The sequence below is a fragment of the Zonotrichia albicollis genome, chromosome 28 (assembly GCF_047830755.1).
Source record: "Zonotrichia albicollis isolate bZonAlb1 chromosome 28, bZonAlb1.hap1, whole genome shotgun sequence".
Taxonomy (NCBI): Eukaryota; Metazoa; Chordata; class Aves; order Passeriformes; family Passerellidae; genus Zonotrichia; species Zonotrichia albicollis.
This window is the reverse complement of record NC_133846.1, coordinates 6,924,003-6,946,106: the sequence shown is the minus strand read 5'-3', so window position 1 is coordinate 6,946,106 and position 22,104 is coordinate 6,924,003. Positions and strand designations below refer to the sequence as shown.

The 22,104-nt window shown below is 52.8% G+C and overlaps 2 protein-coding genes across 4 annotated transcripts in view; one reads left to right on the top strand and one right to left on the bottom strand.

The window, feature by feature from the left end:
- KCND3 (potassium voltage-gated channel subfamily D member 3) overlaps positions 1-11,316 on the top strand; it is an 83,125-nt gene extending 71,809 nt beyond the window's left edge. For 2 of the 3 annotated variants that reach the window (XM_074528343.1, XM_074528344.1), the window contains exons 4-8: positions 569-670; positions 3,981-4,073; positions 6,717-6,773; positions 7,610-7,857; positions 9,936-11,316. In XM_074528343.1, the coding sequence (XP_074384444.1) occupies positions 569-670; positions 3,981-4,073; positions 6,717-6,773; positions 7,610-7,857; positions 9,936-10,125 (690 nt within the window). In that variant the 3' untranslated portion in view covers positions 10,126-11,316. The remainder of the gene's footprint in view (positions 1-568; positions 671-3,980; positions 4,074-6,716; positions 6,774-7,609; positions 7,858-9,935) is intronic. The other variant, XM_074528345.1, reaches the window with a different exon arrangement.
- A 2,673-nt stretch (positions 11,317-13,989) lies between these two features.
- DDX20 (DEAD-box helicase 20) lies at positions 13,990-21,866 on the bottom strand. The gene is made up of 11 exons (XM_074528342.1): positions 21,638-21,866; positions 21,469-21,563; positions 21,112-21,280; positions 20,796-20,910; positions 20,572-20,714; positions 19,955-20,093; positions 19,627-19,685; positions 19,210-19,292; positions 18,628-18,733; positions 18,425-18,526; positions 13,990-18,073 (listed from the first exon to the last, which is right to left on the bottom strand). The coding sequence occupies exons 1-11, from the start codon at positions 21,819-21,821 to the stop codon at positions 16,938-16,940; spliced, it is 2,331 nt and encodes a 776-aa protein (XP_074384443.1). The 5' UTR covers positions 21,822-21,866; the 3' UTR covers positions 13,990-16,937.
- Between the last annotated feature and the right edge of the window lie 238 nt (positions 21,867-22,104).

Genomic DNA, 22,104 nt, shown 5'->3' with positions numbered 1-22,104 from the left:
CTGCAGCTATTTAATGTATTTACTTTTAATGGCGTTTGAGTCATAAATTAACAGTAGAAAAGAAAAAAGGCAAATCACTCGACAGAGAAGCAGGCAGCAATTGAAAAGAAAAATGAAAATGCTAAAAGGAATTATCAAAAAGGAAGAGGTGAGGTCTGGTTTTTCTTGTTGGCATTATTCTGGAGTGCTTTTATCACCTGCGCTGTCCCCCTGGAGGTGTGTATTTTTGGACAGTTATTTTATCAGATGCCACAGCTGATGGAGCAGCAGTGCCACTGCAGGGCCCTGTGTCCCTGTGCTGCTGCAGCCCGAGCAGAGCAGGGGACCAGGACAGGGCTGGGACGCAGAGAGGGGTTTGGAGGGACCAGGATGGGGGGAAGGCGAGAATGGAGGCACCTCACGTGCAGAGCACGGGCAAAGCCCCAACCCCAGCGTGCCCCAGCCCTAAGGACACTGACCCTACAGTCCCTAACCCCATGTCCCCGTCCCTAGCGCCCCAATCTGTGCCCTGTGTCACAATCTCTGTCCCCGTCCCTAACGCCCCAATCTGTGCCCTGTGTCCCCACAGAAGGCGCGCCTGGCGCGGATCCGCGTGGCCAAGACGGGCAGCTCCAACGCCTACCTGCACAGCAAGCGCAACGGGCTGCTCAACGAGGCCCTCGAGCTCCCGGTGAGTGACCAGACCCCGGTCCTGTCCCTGTCCCTGCCCCTGACCCTGCCCCTGACCCTGCCCCTGTCCCTCCCTGGCTCCCAGCTCCCCCTTGTCCCCAGCCTGGCACTTGGGGTCCCCCATGGGGTCACACTTGGGATCACACACACAGGGTCACACACACAGGGACACACTCGGGAGTCACAGATGGGGTCACACAGGGGGGTCACAGGGGGTCACACACACAGGGTCACACTCAGTGTCCCACTCGGGGTGCAGGCACATCTGGAACCCAGCTGCTGCACCACAGGGCAGAAAAGGCTCCCCGAGATCCTGGCTGAGCTGGGGCAGGAGCTGGGATGGGAGATGGGACAGGAGATGGGATGGGAGATGGGACAGGAGCTGCCCTGCAGGCAGAGCAGGTTCTTTCTCAGCCCCTTCTGCTGTGTGCCAGAGCTGCTGGGGCTGGGCTGGGTCACACTGCCCTCTATAGAAACCCCCCTGCCCTCACTATAAACCCCCCTGCCCTCCGTGTACCCCTCAGCAGGCTGCTGTGCCCTCTCTGCCCATCCCCAGCCGGACAGGGAGATGTTCCCTGGCTCCTGGCTCAGGCTGCCTGTGCTGGGTTTATTTTTAAAGGCCTCCGGAGGCCTCTGGCTGCTCAGGAAAGTTTTTAAGTGCTCAGATTGCTCAGCAGAAGCAGCAGACACGAGAGGAGGTGATTACATTAAGCCTGATCAACACCAGAGCAGGTATTAGCACATTTCATGGATTCCATTTCCAATAAATCAGCCTGTCGTGCACGTGGGGAGCAAAGACACAGAAATGAAGGATGACTGAGCCCCAGAGCCAGCCAGGACTCATCTGTGCAGCCTCACTTGGGATCCAATCCTCAATTTCCCTCTCCCTGGGACACAGCCCTGTTTTGGGAGGAGCAGCAGGGCTGGCACAGGAGCAGGAGGAGCTCCCTGAGGAGCTGGGGGTCCCAGGGGTCCCCAGCCCAGAGCCCCAACAGAGGGAATGGCAAAGGAGGGAAAGGATCCATCCAAGGACAGCATCAGGAAGGAGATCAGCTCCCAGAGGCTCGTGCTCCACAAACGTGGGGATTTGTGGCATTTGCCATCCAGACACCAAGTGCTCAGACTGTTTTCTTCTCGTTTAGAGGATTTTTTTTAGTGGGCTTTATGTCAGAAGTGCTCGAGGGATGGTGAGATCCTTCCCATGGAAGCAGCCTACATATCCTCTTAGCACTAATCTCCTTGTAGAGCTGAAATTCCCTTTTAGCTGCAGTGCCAGGAGGTGAGTGCCCAGGAACAGCAGGCTGGCAGCTCTGGGGCCGTTCTCAAGCCCCAGATGAGGCTGGGCAGGGCCAGTCCAGCTCACCAGGGCCCACTGGTGAGCACTAACATTGAGGTAAAAAGGAAGAATTTTGGGTGTCAGAGCCGACACCACAGCGTGCTGCAGCTTCCCTGAATGCCTTCCAAGAGCAAACCGAATGGTGGCTGGCACCAAAGCCTTGCCAACCTGGCATCCCTGCTCAGGGAGCTCAGCTCTCTTCACTGCAGCCAAACTCCTCTGCTGCAGACCCAGATTCTGTTTGCCTGCTCAGCCCAGGGTGCAGGGCCCAGCTTGAGGATCCCTTCCCTCAGCCCTGCTCCCAAAACCCCAAATGCCTGCGAGCTGGCCCAGCCCTGGCCAGCAGCTCTGCACATCTGGGGCCCTTTCCCACCCGGGCTGCCCTGGGGCTCCTGCTCAGGGGGAGGATGAGGAGGGAGAGGTGGCAGAGGGGACATTCTCTGAGCCTCAGCCACCTCCTGGCACTGCCGCCTCCGAGCCTGCTGGGGGAGATGGAACAGGAAAGCCGTATCAATACGATTGCCTGGCAAAAGATTCTGAGAATATGGAAACTGTAAGTGAAATTGAAATGAAAGCAAGCTTTGAGATCCCTCAGTTACTGAACAACTGGAAAACAATGGTGTGACCACTGAAGGTGATCCCCTTTTGATGGAACAACACCCTCTGCTTGCAGACAGGGCCAAGGGTCAGAGCAGACCCTACAGCTTGGCAGAAGGGGCCCAAAGAGGAGTTTTTAGGGTTTAAAATGTAACACAGTGTGGTAATGTAATGATTCTTATAGGCTGTATGGAAACGCTGTAGGATTTGTGTATTGTACCAGATTGGTTAGTGAGAATCAGAATATTCAACACAGAAGATTTATGATATTGTAACGGGAACCTTACTCTCTTACCCTTTTACGCTCTTTCCCTCTCATCCCCTCTACCCCTCTCTTCTCTCAGGCCTGCTCTCTTGGCTTTCACACCCCATTTTGATTTCCTCTCAGGCAAATCCTCATATAAAGACAGTGTTTGCAAAATGTGCTCTTCCTCCCTCTGCTCCCCGTGCTTTAGTGCAGCATCATCTCAGCTCTAGGGCTCCCGAGGAGCTCCCTGGGGAACGTTCCAGGCCAGGCTCCAGCGCAGTCAGACATCCCAGCAGGAGCCAGCAGGGCCTGCTGGAGCTGTTACCTCATCAAGAGCATTGGTAATAAGAAAAATGGAACTGATTTTTTTTTTTTTTTAGGCCACTTCTAAAAATACATCTGGGAATGTTCATCTTCCAAAACAACAGCCACAAAAAATCCATAACCTGCCTAAGCTGCGTTCCCAGAGGAGTCTGTTAATTCTGTGCTCAGGAAGGCAGATTCCTCAGTGTGCCACTCCAGCTGTGCTCTGGCTCTGGCACACTCAGTTATTCCTGCACCTGGGGACCACAGCACCAGCTGGGAGTGGCACCCGGAGCAGGGCAGCAGTGGGCACAGCATTGAGCAGTATTGATCAGTATTAAACAGCATTGAACAGTATTGAGCAGTATTGATCAGTATTGAACAGTATTGAGCAGTATTGAACAGTATTTACAATATTTCACAGTATTTCACAGTGTTTAATGCTGGGCTGTGTTTAACTGCAATGCTTCCACCAGGGCTGAACTGGATCCCCTCGAGGGCCACAAGCAATGTCCTGGCAGGATCTGGCAGTGTCCTGGCAGGATGTTCTGCCCCCCGTTTCCTCTCCTGAGCAGCAATTCAAGCCATGCACATTGATATTTCCTCTCAGATTTAGGCACTGCAGGCACCTCACACCCCCTGCCTGTGCTTTGTGCACCTCTTTCCCTTTGCGGACAAGGGAAATCATCAATAAAACCCTGAGCAATCCTGGGAGCCGGCAGCACTGGAATCCTCCTCACCCCCGTGCCAGCCCCCGCTGGCTCCGGTTGTTCTCCTGGATTTTCACCTGTTGGGGTTTTGTTTCCTCCTCTTTCCGCGGCTGCTCAGGGATCCACCGAGGAGGAGCAGCACATGACGAAAGGCACCTCCTTAATCGAGAGCCAACACCACCATCTGCTGCACTGCCTGGAAAAAACAACGGTGAGTGCCGGCAAGGGCACAGCCCTGCGGGGCTGGGGGGGCTCTGAGGGACCCCTGGAACACCCCCGGGGCTGGGATCCATCCTGGGCACCCCTGGCACATCCGCTGGTACATCCCCCTGGGGCTGGTAGCCACCCTGGGCTCCCTTGGCACATCCCTGTGGGGCTGGGACCCACCTTGGGCACCTCAGAACATCCCTGTGAGGCTGGTACCCACCCTGGGCACCCCTGGAATATCCCCTGGGGCTGGGATCCCTCCTGGGCTCCCCTGGCACATCCCTGTGGGGCTGGCACCCACCCTGAGCTCCCCAGAACAGTCTGCAGTGGGTGAAAGGCGCTTTTACCTCATTGTCTGTGCAATGAGAGCAGGAATTCCTGTGCAGAGGGACAGAGGTGGGATGGGATCACCTGCTGCCCTCAGTCCCTCCCTGCACAGAGCCAGCAGCAGCTTCCCAGCCTCTGGGCACACGTGAATGTCAGCCAGGGCTCAGGGAGATGTCAGAATGAGAAATTTCATTTTTTCACTGCTCCTGAGAGACCCCAGGTGCATTTCCACATATCCCACACCCCTCAGAGGGGCTGAGCAGCGCCAGGGCAGCTCTGCAGCCTGGGAGGAAGGTGATGCTGGGACCCCCAGGCACAGCCTGGTGCCACTGCCCAGGGCTGGGAAACAGAACGTTTAGCCCTGGGATGGCCCAGAGAGGGTGAGCCTGTCCCAGGGTTTGAGACTGCACACAGCTCTGCTCATCTCTGGTTAAGGGCAGCTGATTTATCCTGGGAAAATGAACATTTAGCCCTGGGATGGCCCAGAGAGGATGAACCTGTCCCAGGGTGTAGAGGCTGCACACAGCTCTGCTCATCTCTGGCTGCAGCTGATTTATCCCACAGCCAGTTTTACAGCATGACTGTTCTGTTTGCATCCTGCAAGGTGTTGGGAGTGAGTTTTATTTTGCATTAATGACTAATTGTGTGTGCAGAAGTCTTTGGGAACATTTCAGATATTTGTTTGATACAGATGTTTTGCTTCCAGGTTTATAGAAAAGGTTCTGCAGTAAAGGAACACATTATCTACAGCATGATTCATTCTAGGGAGAATGGAGAGAGGTTAACACTTGAAATATTCATGCCTTTTCCTATCTGCATCCATCACCAAGTGTGCTTTTGATTTCTGACTCGCAAGGGTTTCTTTTAGACAAATCACCTTCACTTCCATAGTTTGGCTGGTGCTGGAAAAGCAGCACTTGGGCCTCAGAGAGACACGGGAGGAACCTGAGGAATAATTACAGGAGCTCTGAGGGTCCCAGGGCAAGGGCAGGAACTGATTCCTCCTGTGTCAATGGCTCCTGAATCTGTTTTACACAACTCATGCTTTATTTCAATGTTACATTACCAGCAGATATTTCACAACCTGACTCTTCAGTTTCAAACTCTCTGCCCAAACCCCTCAGAGCTGTGCCCACATTTCACAGCCCCACTTTGAGCAGAGGGGCTGCAGCAGAAGGAGTTGAAATTCTGGCCTGTGCAGGGGCAGGTCAGCATCACTGAAGGAACCAAAATGTGCCCCAATTAGTGCTGTGGTGCCCCAATTAGTGGGTGTGGTACCACAACAGACATAATAGACAATGAGTGGCAGGGACTGAAAATGTTCCAAAATTTCAGCAAACAATGGCAATAACAGTGATGCTTGAATTTGGATTAAAACTCAGAAATAGAATCTGCACCAAGGGGTTTTCCCTCATGCTTTCCAGCCAGTTATTGCCATGGTGCAGCACCAAATCAGAGAGCAGTTTTGGATCCTGCTCTGGAATTATCAGGCCAGAAGGTTCAATGGGTTTGTGTGCAGATCCTGTACTCCGCAAAATGTATTAAAACACTGTGCAACAGGAAATTTGAATTGCAGTAAAAGCATTTTTAAACACTGAAGAGTCATTTTGTGAGCGAGTCGCAGGAATGGAATGAGGAATGTACCATGGTTGCAAGCTTGTTTCAATGGGCAATTCACCCTTCTGAAGGCAGGCGGAGGATGCTCAGAGTCCATTATTTATTGGCCTGGTGTCTGGGCTGCTGCTGGCACACACTTCCAGCTGAGTGGCTGTGAATGGCCCCAGATCTGCTGTGTCAGATGACAAAGTGACCCTGGAGTGCTTGGAGCTGCCACCACAGAGATTACTCTGTCATATTCCCACAGCAGACCGAGCTGGTTCAAACAAAGGGAGGTTTTTCTCTCCCATTCCAGCTCTGGACATTCACATGCTGTGTTTTCTCCGAGTGCTGAGTGCCCTGAGCCCAGCCCTTCAACCCAAACCCTTCTTCTGTGCTTTCACAGAGCTTGATCAAACCCCACTGGTGACACAACAGCAAAGCAATCCCAGTCTGTGCTCTGTGCATCACAGCTGGAACCTTGTTTGCCTTTGGCTCCCAAAGGACCACAGCAATAAAGCTGCTCTGGTTCTGCTCTGTTCCCACCGACAGAGCCCTCAAAAGCTGAATTGGCAGAAGGGTTCTGGTTGAGGGGCCTGAGAGGAGGTTCTGTTGCCCATTCAAACCTGAGCAGGAATGAGATGCAGTGCTGGGACTGAACTTGTGGATGCTGGAATGGACAATGAACTGTGTTTCTATCTTCTGTTGGCATGTTGTCCCGTAGGGATTGTCCTATCTTGTGGATGATCCCCTGTTATCTGTACGAACTTCCACCATCAAGGTATTTACTCTGTTTTCTCTGTGGTCTCTGTGACGTGTCTGGACGGTGTTTGCTTCCTTCTCCTCGTGCTCCTGTCCTGGGGGTTTGTGCACGTGGCTCCCTTTGGCTTTCCCGTGCTCCTGTTCCCTGTGGGATTGTGCCTTGTCCCAGTGGGACCTGGTGGCTGCCCTCAGCATGGCTGCTTTTGTCTCCCATCGTTTCTGCAGCCGACAGGGACTGGACGAGGTCTGTTCCCTCCACCGGGGTGTTCTCAGCCACACATGGCAGTTCTTTCTTTCAGGATTTCTGGTTCCTTACCTCAAAAGCTCTTTACAGATTCAGCTTCCTGAATTTCCTTCCATCCCTTCACTGCAGTGCTTACTGCCCCCAGCTCATGCACTGCAGGGCTTCTTTGAGCCCACCAGCCAATGCCAGGTGACCATCCAAATAAAATACAGACCTGCCCCCAGGCATGAAGAAGAGGAGCACGAGCTCCTTTTGGCTTTCATAACCACATGGCACTCCAGACTTTTTGAGGCCGTTCTGGAATGCAGCGAAAGATGAAGAGAAACCGAAACCCCAGGGAGGCTGTGTGAGCAGTGATGGCCTCACGCCCTTCTCACTGCCACAGCTCCTCTCATTCATTTCCCTGCTGACAGAGAGGGCAGGGCAGGGCAGGGCAGATCCTCTCCTTGGGGAGTGCCCAGCGCAGCCTGGCAGGAGTGCCCTGCCCAGCGCAGCCTGGCAGGAGTGCCCTGCCCCGTGCCCTGCCCAGCGCAGCCCCGGCTGCACCTTGAGCATCTCCCTGAGCAGGGCAGGGCCGCCACCCGTCAGTGACAGCTCCGCTCTCCCCGCAGAACCACGAGTTCATCGACGAGCAGCTGTTCGAGCAGAACTGCATGGAGAGCTCCCTGCAGAACTACCCCTCGTCCCGCAGCCCGTCCGTGTCCAGCCAGGCGGGGCTGGGCGCGTCCTGCTGCTCGCGGCGGCACAAGCGGAGCGCGGCGCTGCCCAACTGCAGCGTGCCCGCCACCCGGCTGCGGAGCATGCAGGAGCTGAGCACCATCCACATCCCGGGCAGCGAGCAGCCCTCCCTCACCGCCAGGTACCGGGCATGGCCGGGGCGTGCCCAGGGTGGGGATGGCAGGGCTGGTAGGACTTTGCCCAGCTGTGCCCAGCTGTGGAGCTGGAAAGACCATGTCCAGCTGTGCCAGCTGTGCACAGCTGCAGGGCTAGCAGGGCTGACAGGCAGTACCCAGCTGTACCCAGCTGTGCCCAGCTGCAGGGCTAGCAGGGCTGACAGGCCATACCCAGCTGTGCCCAGCTGTGCCCAGCTGCAGGGCTAGCAGGGCTGACAGGCCGTACCCAGCTGTACCCAGCTGTGCCCAGCTGCAGGGCTGGCAGGGCTGACAGGCCATACCCAGCTGTGCCAGCTGTGCCCAGCTGCAGGGCTAGCAGGGCTGACAGGCCGTACCCAGCTGTACCCAGCTGCAGGGCTGGCAGGACATTACCCAGCTGTGCCAGCTGTGCCCAGCTGCGGGGCTGTTCTCCAGCCAGGGCAGGCGCTGGGGGCAGCCTGTTTGTCTCCCCCCAGTGATGACCCAAGGGAGCTGGCTCCTGGCTGTCCTGGCAAGGAAGGAGCAGGTGAAAGCTGTCCCAGGCCCCAGGGCAGCCGGCAGGGTGGGTGGCAGCAAAGGTTCTGCCCCCAGAGGGTGGCAGGCACAGAACAGGCTCCCCAGGGAATGGGCACATGGCAAAACCATCGGGCCAGCATCATCTTGGAGGGCTGAGGTGGTCCCGAGGGACACTCCACTGATTTCCATTGTCCAAAACCCTAAATTGCCACTCCAAGCATCACTGGGAAGCAAATAGGAGGAATTTCACAATGGTGCCTCAGTAGCTGTGACCTAAAAAGCCATAAAGCACACAGGTGAAGTGGCCCTTAAAAGAAAATTATTAAAAATTCATTTTATACATAAATTGCTGAAGAAGAATCATTTATTCACCATATAATTCCTGCAAATATTAAATTACTTTCTAAATCCCCCTCAGCCCATTAAGTTTTTTGTGCACCAGGGCTGGTTTTGAATGTCCCATTCCTCTTCTCCCCACTCCTATCAAAGGGACATACAAACCCAAACAAAGCTGCCTTCAAGGCAGCAAGTGATTACTTGGTGCCAGGAGGGCATTTCAGAGCATGAATTATGAATGAGTAAGCACAAAACAAGCCTCCAGCTATTCCAGTTTCAATATGACAATATTTTAAACCAGCACCTGAAGCAGTAATTCAGGGGAATGTCAACTGTTCTGGCTGTTAAGTCAGATGCTGGTGATATTTTAAATGTCAACACTTATTTCACTTGCTTACCAATCTGGGCAAGGATGAGAGAGAAAAAAAAGCTTTTCAGTTGTTTTTTGTGAGGAATGTGACCAGCTGGGTGTGCTGGTTACCCCTGGCACAGCGCCCAGGCCCTGGGGCTGCCCCATTCAAGGCATTGGGGTGGGATCTGTTCCTGGATGTTTGGGGGATCAGAAACCATCCCCGGGTGAGTCACTCGAGGGAACAGCAGCAGCTCCCGACTGGGAGCTTTCCATGCTGAAAGGACAGGCCTTGTGTGGAAAATGAACACGTTGGGCTGCTAATAGCAGACTCCGGTAGCTGTGCAGATGCACAGAAATCAACCTATCATTTTCCCCCTGTAATTAATTATAGGATGCAATTGATGCAGATCTAATAAGAATGCTCCCAGCTGTCACATCCTTGAAACTACTGCAGAGAGAAATAAAATAGAAAGGATCAAGGGACGGTGAATATGAAAGAGGTATTTGAAATGCAAGAAAGGCAACATCTTTCTCAGAAAGAACTACCTGTGCTCTGAAAAGATGCACTACCCAGGCCAGTGTATTTAGATGTCCTTTTAAATAAACTAGAATTATGCAAGAAGGAAATGGAAACAGAGCAATTTGCCCTGTGAGGAGCTGTCTCCTAACCAGGGGGAACATTACCAGAGCTCAGTGTAATCTGTGTAGACATAAATGGTGCCTTGCAGGAACGGGGGGAGGTTTAAATGGAGCCTTTGAATATTTCAGCTGAATAAGATCCTGATTAAGAACCACGACCGTCCCCATCCTTTCTAGTGCCTCATTTTGAGGACCAAGCCAAGCGCTAAATTTGTTTTGCAGCCGCTCCAGCCTCAACATGAAGTCGGACGACGGGCTGCGGCCGAACTGCAAGGCCGGGCAGATCACCACGGCCATCATCAGCATCCCCACGCCGCCCGCGCTGACGCCCGAGGGCGAGAGCAGGCCCGGCCCGGGCAGCCCCGGGCCCGCCACGAACGTTCCCAACATCGTCAAGGTCTCGGCCTTGTGAGCCCGGCCCGGCGCTGGAGCGGCGGAGCCCCCCGAGCTCTGCGTTCCGCCGGGCACCGGGCACCAAGCGCCAGGCAGGACCAGGCACTAGGCACCGGGCAGAACTGGGCACCGAGCGCTGGGCACCGAGCGCCGGGTAGGACCGGGCACCGAGCAGGACTGGGCACCAGGCACTGGGCAGGACCGGGCACTGGGCACTGGGAAGGGCTGGGCACCGGGCAGAAGCAGGCACTGGGCAGAGCTGGGCACCAGACAGAACTGGGCACAGAGGAAGGGCTGCAGCAGGAGCAGAGAGCTGTGGGCAGAGCCAGCTGTGCTCAGCCAGCTGTGCCCCACATGGCCCCGCCAGCTGTGCCCCACCAGCTGTGCCCCGCCAGCTGTGCCCCACCAGCTGTGCCCGGCCAGCTGTGCCCCGCCAGCTGTGCCCTGCATGGCCTGGCCAGCTGTGCCCCAGCCAGCTGTGCCCTGGCCAGCTCTACCACGGCCAGCTATGCCCGGCCAGCTGTGCCCGGCCAGCTGTGCCCTGCACAGCCCAACAGCTGTGCCCTGCATGGCCTGGCCAGCTCTGCCCCAGCCAGCTGTGCCCCGCTAGCTGTGCCCCACAAGGCCCTGCCAGTTGTGCCCCACAAGGCCCTGCCAGCTGTGCCCAGCACGGCCCGACAGCGCCGCACAGCTGGAGCAGGAGCCGGCCCGGCGGCAGAGCCACTGCAGAGAACGGAATCTAACACTGTGTATCGCAGCACCTTTTTAAAGGTTTTTAATGGATAATATTTATTCACGAGGAAATGACTGAAAAGGTGAAAAACAATAGATTTTGTGACTTTTTTCTTTTTTTTTCTCTTCATGGAGCAGGTCCTTTAAACCAACCAAAATTTCACTGTTTTTTTTTCTTTTATAGGAAAAGATTTAGAGAAAAGAAGCCACCTGTCACAGCAGCCCCGTGCAGGGCTGTGTGTGTGAGTGTGAGTGGGCAGAGCCACAGAGGGCACGGCCCTGCCAGGTGTGCCAGCCCCCTGCACACACACACCCACACCCACACCTCCCTCCCCGGATGCCATCCCCAATTTAGACTATTTTGTACCCGCCTTTCAGGTCAATACAGTGCAATTGCAAACTGTGTTTGTCTGCTAATTATTGTCTGTGGAAATATATTTGTGGAGAAAAACAAAAACAACAACAAAAAAAAAAAGAAGACAGGCTTTAGTAGAGTTTTAGTCCCACCTGGGTATCTGCTTTCTATTTTTGTTATCACTTACTTGTAAGAGTGTGACTAGACTACAGTTCTGTATTTTTAAAAAGGAAAAAAAACAGGTAGGATTCTTTTTTAATACTGTGCACACAAATGGCAAAGAATGAAAGCACTCAACTCAACTGCATAGAGCGTTCCTGAGTCTGCCAGAGGTTCCTTGTAATGTATGCCCATGCTTTTTACTTTTTACTTTTGGTTCCTATAGAGAAATTCCTTTGCTGGCACTGGACGTGTAACCCGTTGTAAATAGTAGCCAAATAATGTCTGGATTTATACTTGATAACAATTAACCCCAGAGCCAAATATCTTGCATGGACAGAGAGGTGTTTGGCTTTTTCACAGGCTGAGGGCTCCAGTTGTCCCATCCATGGCTCCTGGGCTGCATTGATTTTGGGGATAGACAAGGGCAGCAATTCCAGTTCTCCAGGCCAGCACAGGGCCTGCCTGGGAAGGGGGAGCAGGACTGGAGCTTGGCAACGTTTGCTAACGTGTGGTACAGACAGCATTTTCTACTCACAGTCCTACCCTTGGTTTGGGAAAAGTCCCATCATGAACTAACAGCTAACCAAAAACTGAGAACACTGTGTGGTACCCCAGGTACCTCAAACCGGGCCTGAGCCGTGCTCAGTGCTGGCACCTCCTGTGGCACCTTCCTAGGGAGGATTCCTCAAGGGAAATTCATGGCCTGAAACACAACTGCTCCCTCTTTCCTGCCCCCGTGCCCTCCTTAATGCCCTTTCCCAGGGATCCAGGGAGGGCAGAGTGAGGAGCATCCCCTCCCTGCCTGCCCCAGCCTGGCCGGGCCCTGCTCATGCACAAACCTCCCAGCCCTGTCCCCAAACCACGGAGGGAGCAGGGGAAGGTCCCAGTCCCCTCCTGAGCAGGGATTTTACCAATTTCAGAGTGGAAGGAACGGCTCAAAGCGTGATTGAGGCTGGCTCAGCAGAGGGATGATGTTTTGTTTTAACATCTGTCATATCCTCTCCCGGTGTAATATTTATCTGCACATATACACACACATATAGCTAATTACAGACACATACATGTATAGGTAATTAATGCTGATTACACATAGGAGCTGCACCCTGCTTTGGCAGCACTCCTGCTGCGCCTGAGCCATGGCTGCTGCATTAGCTCAGTGAGAATCCCTCTAACCCTCCTTAGAGTCCTCCAACACCCCAGGAACCCCAGGGCTATGGCTGAGCCTCCAGTAGCTGCACCAGCTTCAGTCATTTATTCCAGGGCTGTGATATGTTACCCAAAACTATGTTTAGTCCTGTTTTAAAAGATTAAAATGCTCTGCCTTTTGCTGCTTCCTGTAGGAGGTTATACTGCAGTTAATCTTACCATTAATGAGGTTTTTTTTGATGTTTTAATTTAGGTTTTGCTTTATTTTCATTAAGTGTCATCATCTGAGCACCCCTGCCCTCCTAGATCAGAGGCCTTGCTCTCCACCAGTCTCCACCTTTGCAGCCTCCTCTCCACTGGCACAGGGTGAGGGTGAAATGGCCTGTGCTGACAGGGACAGGAATAAAAATTACAAAGAGTCAGGGATTCCCAAGGATTCTTGGTGCTGCCTTTCTTATTCCTGATTCAGCGTGGATTGCTGGACCTGGCACTCCACATCTCTGTATCTGTAAATAGCCCTGTGGCAGCCCTCGCCCAAAGGGGCTTTTAATCACTGTCAGACAAACTTTTTGGGAGTGTAACACTCAATTTTAGAGGTCAAAAAGAAGGAGGAAAACCAGTTCCAGGAGTTTCTGGCTGGCTGCTTGGGCTCTGATTGCCACGGCCTCTGTTTTCTTCCACAGATCAGGAATTGTTATCCTCGCTGGGAACCATGGCTCTGCCCCTGCCATGATCAGGGCTGCCCATGCTGTCAGTTCCTCAGCACAGGCTCTCAGGGGATACAAACACACAGATTTAAGGAAGTCTGAGCCTAGAGAAACAGGCTAAAAGTGTTTTTAGTGGATGCACTAGCTCTCTCTATCCTCTGGAGTCGCCCGATAAAGCGTCCGAAAGCAGCTGGAACTGCCTTGTGGAACACCTGGGGTTACCCCAGGAGAGAACTGTGCACCCCTGGGGGCTGCAGGGACAGGGGTCCACCCCTGCAAGGACAGGGGTCCACTCCTAGAAGGACAGGGATCCAGTCCTGCAAGGACAGGGGTCCATCCCAAGGACCCATCCCCACAAGGATCCATGCCCACAGGGACAGGACAGGGATCCATGCCCACAGGGACAGGGGTCCATCCCAAGGACCCGTCCCCACAAGGATCCATCCCCACAGGGACAGGGGTCCATCCCAAGGACCCGTCCCCACAAGGATCCATCCCCACAGGGACAGGGCAGGCTCTGGAACAGCCCCATGAGCCCCAGAACACCACCAGTGCTGTGCTGGCACTGCAGCTCCAAGCCTTTCCCCTCCTCTCATTCCTCACAACTTTTTACAGTTTTAGAGAAGCTCCTTTAAAAGAGGCAAAAATGGATTCTTTGTACAAAAAGCAAGTGGAAGAGTATTGTTTTTTCAGATTTTCCTAAAGCAATATAAAAATATCAAAGGAGCAACTCCTTTTTCTGAGCATTTTATTTCCTTTCCAAAGCTTTTTCTGAAGGAGAAATATTTTCACTGATTTTCAGCCTATGCTATCAATAGATTTCCTCTCCTCTCACCTGGCATTGAGCTGCTAACAGGATTCACACCCAGCTGGCAGCAAATGATGAAAAATACCTTTCACACACAGGCTTTGACTTCTATTGACTCTTTCTAAAAGCCACCTTTTGCTTTCAGTTTCCTTACAAGGATAACCTAAGTAACACATGGCTTTAGTGCAGAATAAACCTCATGGATAATCCAAAATATATCTTTCTTTAATTGTCAAGAGAGACCAAATTATTCAATGCCACTTGTTTAACCTAAACCTGTTGCTAATGCACCTGTACTGTAACCCAGCATTTGTCATTCTAGTCTAGACAGCTCAAGGTGTGTGCATGAAAATCAGATTAATACCAGCCAAAGACTTCAAATTTCCTTCAAGAGTTTGCTTTTTAAGTAAAGAGGTTGCAAACATGTTGCATCTTACATGTATTGTAAAGAAAACCCAGGAAATTAAAAATCACATTTAATTTATGTGTTGCTACATCCCTTGGACTTTGTAATATTTTAATCTGTTGGACTAAGGCAGAGTTACAGTCAGCACTTGTGGAGAGCTGGTGAACATCAGCAGTTTTGAACCACAAACTTAATTCTGCTTTTAAAGCTGGGCGAATAAAACACCTTTCCCACATCACTCACCCTTCCAGTCCATCTCAATATTTTATTTTGGAACACTTGTTTTTCTCCAGCACTTGGAGCCAACTGCAGCAGATCCATGGGTTTAGAGCCCAAGTTTTTAGGCTTTGTATTTGCCAAAAACGCTGTCCATGGTGATTTCCTCTCTCTAAGGCTGTCAGAGCAAAGGGAAGGCAGCGAACATCAGGAGCTGAGCACCAGCACCTGGGCCCTGCTCCTGAGCTCCTGAGCCATCACTAAGTGACCTCGAGGAAGTCATTTCACCTCTCTGGCAATCCTGTAGAGCAAGGAGCCCCTCCTCCTGCACCGAGGAGCTCAGCTCCGGACACCCAAAGGCCACAGGGAATTCTGGACAGAGCCAGAGCTGCTGCTCCTGTGCAGGGGCAGATCCTGTGCCACCAACGCTTCGGGTGGAACAAAGAGCAGGTGACAGAGAGCTTGTGACAGTCCCCCCTCCTGTCCGCAGTCAGGTCTGTCCCTCTGTGTGTGTCCGTGTGTCCCTCCCCTCCCTGGGTTAAACCAGTGCTGCTCCAGAGCCTCGGCTGGGGGACGGCGCCCCCAGTGCTGCTCCCTCTCCAACCACCACGGGAGCTCCAGGGGCTCCTCGGGCCAAGCGAGTCTCCACAAGCGGTGTGATGGTCTATTTTTGATAAACCAGTACGGCATTCCAATGCAATGGTGTTTTCTTTAGGAGTTCTATGTTGTAAGAAGCTCTCAACCCGATTCTTTTCTATTTTCGTACTTTCAATGGGCTTTGCTTTACAAATGTCAGAGGACAGATATGAAATGTACCGGACACAACTGCAGGTAGCTTCATTTGAGAACAACTTTCTAGAAGAACCGAGTTTCCTGTTGTCTTCTTTTGGAATTGTAGTGCATATGTTGAAACTTGTATATCATTTACAGTATTGAGTCTTGTGCCACTGCTGTACCTGATGTATCCAATCCGGATTAAACAGAGTATGTGCCACAAATACCAACAGCATGCTGTCATTTCTTCCCCAAACCTTCTGGGAGGCTCTTCTGGAGAACTCTGGCTGTTGACCGGGGCCACTGGAGTTGCATTTAAATACTAATTAACTCTTCCCAACGCAATCATTAAGGAAATCAGTGAGATGTCACAGGACAGCAATAATGCAGATCCTGAGGTGCATCTCTTGCAGGGTCCCCTCTGTGAATGCTACAAGTTGCAAAAATTCATCTTGGAACCACAATCAAGCTGTCTTGGCCTTTTCCAACTACTCAAAGGGGAACCCCCTCCCTGGAGTCATTTGTGACACAGAGGGAGTGAGGCAGGAACAAAGCACAGAAAGAAAAACTTTCAAAATGAGTGCACTGGCAACCCAGGGTCAGCACCCCGAGCCAGCCAGCGCTGCCCCAGGACAGCTCTGTACAAGCCAAACAGGAAATATCAATTAGTTTTAGCACTAATGGGTAATTCCATTTCTAATTAAAGCATTCCTGGAAGTGTGGGAAGCCTGATACTGTTGCACCCAGAGGGACAGACCAATTATGATTGCTGCGCATTTTCTACATAATTAAATCCTCCACCACACAGCCTGCTGCACACCTTGCTATAGAAATGTTATTTATACAGTGTTAATTAACTGGATTTAATTTAGCAGTGCAGGCATTGAGATGCTCCCTTCACTCTGCCACTTCACTGGGATAGAATCAGTGCCTGGTGTTTACCAAGATAATCAGGGAGAAGGGGATGATCACCAACGTGGAACAGACCATGGCGAGGGAATCCAGCTTCACCCAACAGGGAGGCAGGAGGGAGGGCAGCCCTGGCACAGGTGCCCAGAGCAGCTGTGGGTGCCCCCGGAGCCCTGGCAGTGCCCAAGGCCAGGCTGGACACTGGGGCTGGGAGCTCCTGGCACAGGGGAAGGGGTCCCTGCCATGGCAGGAGTGGAACAAGGTGAGCTTTAAGGTCCCTTCCCACCCAAACCACTCTGGGATTCCATGAAAAACAACTGGGATTGTTCTGTATTTTCTGACATTTCTTATGCGGGAATGGCTGCCTTTTATCATCCTGTTTTTACTTTGGATTGTAAAGATTCCAAATGAGCATCCAGCTGCCTTTCTTTACCTTTTATTAACAAATCGTAACACCGTCACTGGACCTGTGTAAAACATCTACCAGACACAGCTGCTTATAAAAAGACACCATTTTTTCCATCTCAAACAACATTTGTCCCTTGTGAGTGTCCTTTAGAGCAGCCCTGCTGTCATAGCCCTGTCCAGGCTGGTCCCAGCCAGCAGCACCAGCACATCAGTCCCCATCTCTCAGCAGCTCCTGGAGGTACACTGAGTTGGCGTGGTAGGCACTGATGCAGCTCAGGTGCCAGTAGCTCCTGCTGTAGTGGGACAGTGCTGAGTAGTAGCTCTGCCAGGCCTCGTAGTAGCACCTCCAGTGGTGCTCAGAGCTCCAGCCCTGGTGGGCAGCATCCTCCCAGGAGCTGCAGCTCTGCCCCTCCTCAGCTCTGCTCCTGGCAGGACTGCAGAACTGATGCCTGCGGCTTTTCTTGGCTTTAGCATTCTGTTTTGGGACTTTCTTTTTCACTTCCTTTTGCCTTGGGCTGTGGGATGGCTCCTGAGGCCTCTCAGGTGTGGGACAGAAACCTGGGGGGCCCCGGCGTGCTGGGGGCACAGGGCTTGGCTCCTGTGTGTCTGAAAAGGCCTCAGAGCAGGAGTTGTTGGCCCTGCTGTTCAAGGAACCCCTGGGGCTCCCTGAGCCATTGTTGGCCCTGCTGTTCAAGGAACCCCTGGAACTCTCTGAGCCATCGCTGTCAGCAGACTCAGCCTCATCTGCTGCTGCCTCTGCGTGATGTTCCATCTCTTCCCACTCCACATCCCCATTTCTGGGCAGCCCACGCTGCTCTCCTGGGCCTGAGTAACTTCTTAAAATCTCCACCTCTCTCTCTGACCCTTCTTTAATGAAATAATCATAATCTTCAACAAAATCTGAGAAGCTCCAGGGACTGGTGAGTTGGGTTTTGAAAGAAGACAAGCATGGAATTTTGGGAAGATTTTGTTTTAAGGCCTCCTCATCTGGAGCCTGAGTGCTGTGCTGTCCATCCATCCTGGAGATGGGCTTGACTTGGTTCCTCTGTTCTGTGCGACAGCTGGAAGTTTGTGGGCTTCTACTTTTCTCTACTTTTGCAGGATTTGTGCACTTTTTTGTCTGTTTTTGCTTCGGAGTCTTTTTTGGCCTTTCTGCAGAGGAATTACCCCTTGGAGGATTAGAGGGAGGCTGAGGAATGTCTGGGAAGCCATTCTGGACAGGCTGCAGCTCTGGCTGCTCTGGTTTAGGACACACAGTGTCACAGTTCTGCACAGTGGGTATTGCAGGTTTAACTTCTACCTGCCCATCCTCAAACTGCTCCATCATTCCGGGGGGGATTGGCTCTGCACAGGAGAGAAACAAGCACCACTCAGGCAAGGGCATCCTTCCCTCCAGAGCTCACACCAGTACCAAGAGAAGCTTCTCAAAACTGCATGTCAGACATCAACCGAGGGCCCAAACCAACCCCTTCAGTTCTCAGGAGAGTTTAAAGAGACACAACATTTCCTTCACAGGAGGCACCAAAGGCTGCTCAAAACAAACAACACTGCATTCCCTGTGGGGAGCTGAGTGTGAGGAAAATGGGCTAAAAGCAAAGCAGCCCCAGCAGAAAGCCACACACCAGCCCCCTGGGCTTGTCTGAAGCTCTAACAGGAAACCACCAAGCCCAGCTGCATCCCCAGCACAGAGCCCACCTGGCAGAGGAAGAAGCTGCAGGTTGCACTTCTGAGCAATTTTCATCATGGTGTTCTCCTCCTCCCCACGGCAGCAGTAGGTCACAGCCAGCCCCAGGGTGCCTGTGGGACAGAGCAGAGTTAACTGCAGGCCCAGCAGGGCTCAGGCCAGCAGGCTCAGGCCCAGCAGAGCCCAGGGCTCAGGCCCAGCAGGGCTGTCCCACCGAAGCGCCCGGCGCGGCCGATGCGGTGCATGTAGGTCTCCCAGTCCAGGGGCACGTCCAGGTTGATGACCAGGTTCACCTTCTCAGCATCAATTCCACGAGATGTCTGCAGCAGGGGAGGAGAAGAAAAGGGCAGTAAGAGCTGAGGAACTCCACAGAGCTTGAAATGAACACAGAAACCCTGGGAGGCTGGAAGGGACCACAGTGGGGTCACCCAACACGTCTGGCACTCACAGCACGCTGCCCCTAGAGCAGCTTTCAGCTGCAGAGCAACTGATAAATTGACACCTATTTTTGAGCCAGATCACAGAATGGGTTGGGCTGGACATGCCCTAAAAGTATCCCCTTATTCCAGGGACAGGCAGATGAGGAACTGGGTGATGTCTGAGCCCCGCTGTGACAATAAGTCACAGTCCCCGGTGCTTGATCAGCACATTTATGTTCTCTCCAATTCCAAGCCAAATCAAAACCTCTGAAGTAACTTTATGTGCAATACTCCTGCATGCTGTAAAATTTGCAGGGCAGTTAATAAATTTGAAATGGAATCTGTAAGAAGCTTGTTTGAAAGCAGTAAAAGCTCACCAGGTCTGTGGAAATCAGAACTCTGCAGTGGAATTGCTTTAATTTAGCCATGGCATCAAGTCGCTGATTTTGATTCATGTTGCCTAGGAAGATAAAAATTAGAAGCAGGTTACATTCTTCATCTTTATGCCCCTCACATTCTAGAAAACACTGCTTTGTATCATCAGAAATAAGTCAGAAACTTCCTCAAACATCAGCTCCAAATGAGTAAAGAAGGAACAAACAAAACTGGAAAACTCAGGTCACTCATTACAAAAAAATTATTTTCCTTTAGATTGAGTCTCAGTAAAGATTCAAATGCTATTCTCAGCCATTAACCCAGAGGCCCTGCAAGGCAAGATTTAAGACATGCTTTCCTATTTTAGGTCCCATTTATGCACAATTTCAGTGGAATCGGAACACTGTGAATGGATTTACCTGAAATGCACTCAGCAGGGAAGCCTCTGGATGTCAGGATTTCAGCCAGATGTTGAGCCCTGAGGGAACACACACACACACACACTGAAAACTGGAAATAAAACCACGCCTAAAACACCTGCTAGTCCTTAGGTTATTCTCTACAGCCAGGGACTGCATGCTGATATTTTCAGTATTTCACAGCGCATTCCTCAGGCTGTATTTCAGAGCTGAGGTTTGCAAACTGCTCTGAGACCTCACAGCTCCCATAAATTTATCATCCATGGCTGGACATCACAAGCAGTGCTCTCAAACAAGCTTTGTCCAGGTGTTACTGCAAACAAATTACCTGCTGTGCAAATTTGAGAAGACCAAGGCTTGGTTGAAAGAAATCTTGCTGAACAACTCCTGCAGGTGCTGGGTTTTTTCCTCAAAGGTTTTATGTGGGAGGGGATGGGAATTCACGATTTTGTAGTACTGCTTCAGCCCTGATCAAGAAAGCAAAACAACAGATTAGGGTTGCCATAAAAACATGCACAGAGTTCTGTAAGCATGTGATACTGCAGCTGAAGGGAAACTGCAAACAGACACACAGGAGAGCCTCCAGGAGAAGTTTTTCTTAAAAGGCTATATTTTTTTGAATGGATAGGAAAAAGCAGAGTGTTCCATTTGTCACTGGTATTTTAACAATACAGAATCACAGACGGGTTTGGGTTGGAAAGGCCTTTAAAGACCTTTTCTTTCCACTTCAAGATTCACTACATCAACACTGGGAAGCAGTATTCATAAACTGAGTAACTTAGATAGGGAAATTCCTAGAAAAATTAATACAAATTATGAATTATTATAATTCATAAATTCATAGAAATTATGAAAATCATGCATTCTAAAGGCATATATTTTGGCTTTAGTGTCCCCTCCTCATCCATTGCTGACCACGCCACTGTCACTGCTTTATGTGCTTACCAAGAAGGGCAGGGTCCGTGGGGTTCAGCCTGACAAACGTGGGCTCCCTCATGTACCTGGTGAGAGCAGCAGCCAGGGACTCGGGGTAGGTGGCTGACACTGCCAGCATCTGCTTATTGACAGGCAGGGAGGAGTAGATCCAGCTGGGAGACACAAACAGGGCAGTCACCCACACGAGGGCCGCGACAGAACCCCACAGCCACCAGGGGAGGGCTCTGCCTTACTTGACCTGCTCCTGGAAGCTGCCCTCCTCCAGCAGCTTGTCTGCCTCGTCCAGCACCAGGAGCCGCACGCTGGCCGTGCTCAGGTAATCCAGCTCGATCAGCTGCTTGATCCGCCCTGCAGGGGGGGACAGCACAAACTGCTCCGAAAACGTCACTCCAAACACTCTAACAATGAACTTTTAAAGTATTCTTTAACTATTGAGGCTGAGCCCGATTAATGACAACAAGAACAGCCAACCCAGCACCCCAGGCCCGGTTACTGAACTGTGGGGGGAATATTCCACAGGGAACCAAAGCACAGCAAAGATGCCCCTACCTGGGGAGCCCACAGCGATGTGGCACTTCTTCAGCCTGCTCCTGTCCTGGCTCAGAGGCGTGCCCCCGATGAACACATGGCACTCCAAGCCTTCCATTTTTATGCCGATGGTCGTGATCACGGCGTGGATCTGCACGGCGATCTCCCTCGTGGGAGCCAAGATCAGGATCTGCGCGGGGCAAGGGTTAAACGGGAGGCTCGGAGCCGCAGGATGGCGCTGAGAGCGCGGTGATTTAAACCAACCGGGATGATGTAAACCAACCGCGGTGATTTAAACCAACAAACGGCGGTATGTCACGGCGCTCGGTGCCGTATCCCCAGGGAGCGGCTCCCTCTCCTACAGCCGGCCCGGCTCACCTGCGTGGCGGGGCACTCCAGCAGCACGGCGTCCAGGGCGATGGTGGCGAACACGCAGGTCTTGCCGGTGCCGGACTTGGCCTGCACGATCAGATCTGCAAAGAGCGGTCACAGCGGTCAGGGCAGCCCAGGGACGGCCCCGGGAGCAGCCCCCGGCCCGCCCGCTCACCGAGCCCGCAGCGCCCCAGCGGGATGGCCTTCAGCTGCACCGGGGACGGCCGATGGAAGCCGGCCGCCTGCAGCCCCTCCAGCACGGGCGGCGACAGCAGCAGAGAGCCGAAGTCGGAGGGGCCGCCGGGCAGCAGCACGTCCCGCGTGCGGAACCGGCCCGCCGCCTCCATGGGCGCCGCCATCTTGGCAAGGCGGCCGGGGAAGTCTCGCGAGAGCTGCCGTGATCCCGCGCGGGGCGAGCGCCGCCAGGGGGCGCCGTGCAGGGCACATGGCGGCGGCTCCGCCTCAGGGCGGGCACGGAGCGCGCACGGAGCGGCCCCGGTTCGGGCGGGCTAGGCATGGCGGGCTCGGTACAACGGCGGAACAGCCCGAAATCACCGCTGAGTGCGGCTCCTGGCCCTGCACAGACACCCCAAACCCCTCCCTGTGCCCGACAGCGCTGTCCGAATGCGCCCTGAGCGCCGG

Coding starts and splice junctions, on each gene's coding strand:
- DDX20 (XM_074528342.1), bottom strand. CDS start 21,821: ATGGCGGCGCCCATGGAGGCGGCGGGCCGGTTCCGCACGCGGGACGTG. Junction 21,281..21,468: donor TGGAGTGCCCCGCCACGCAG/GTGAGCCGGGCC, acceptor TGCCCCGCGCAG/ATCCTGATCTTGGCTCCCAC. Junction 20,094..20,571: donor CACGGACCCTGCCCTTCTTG/GTAAGCACATAA, acceptor TTTCTTGATCAG/GGCTGAAGCAGTACTACAAA.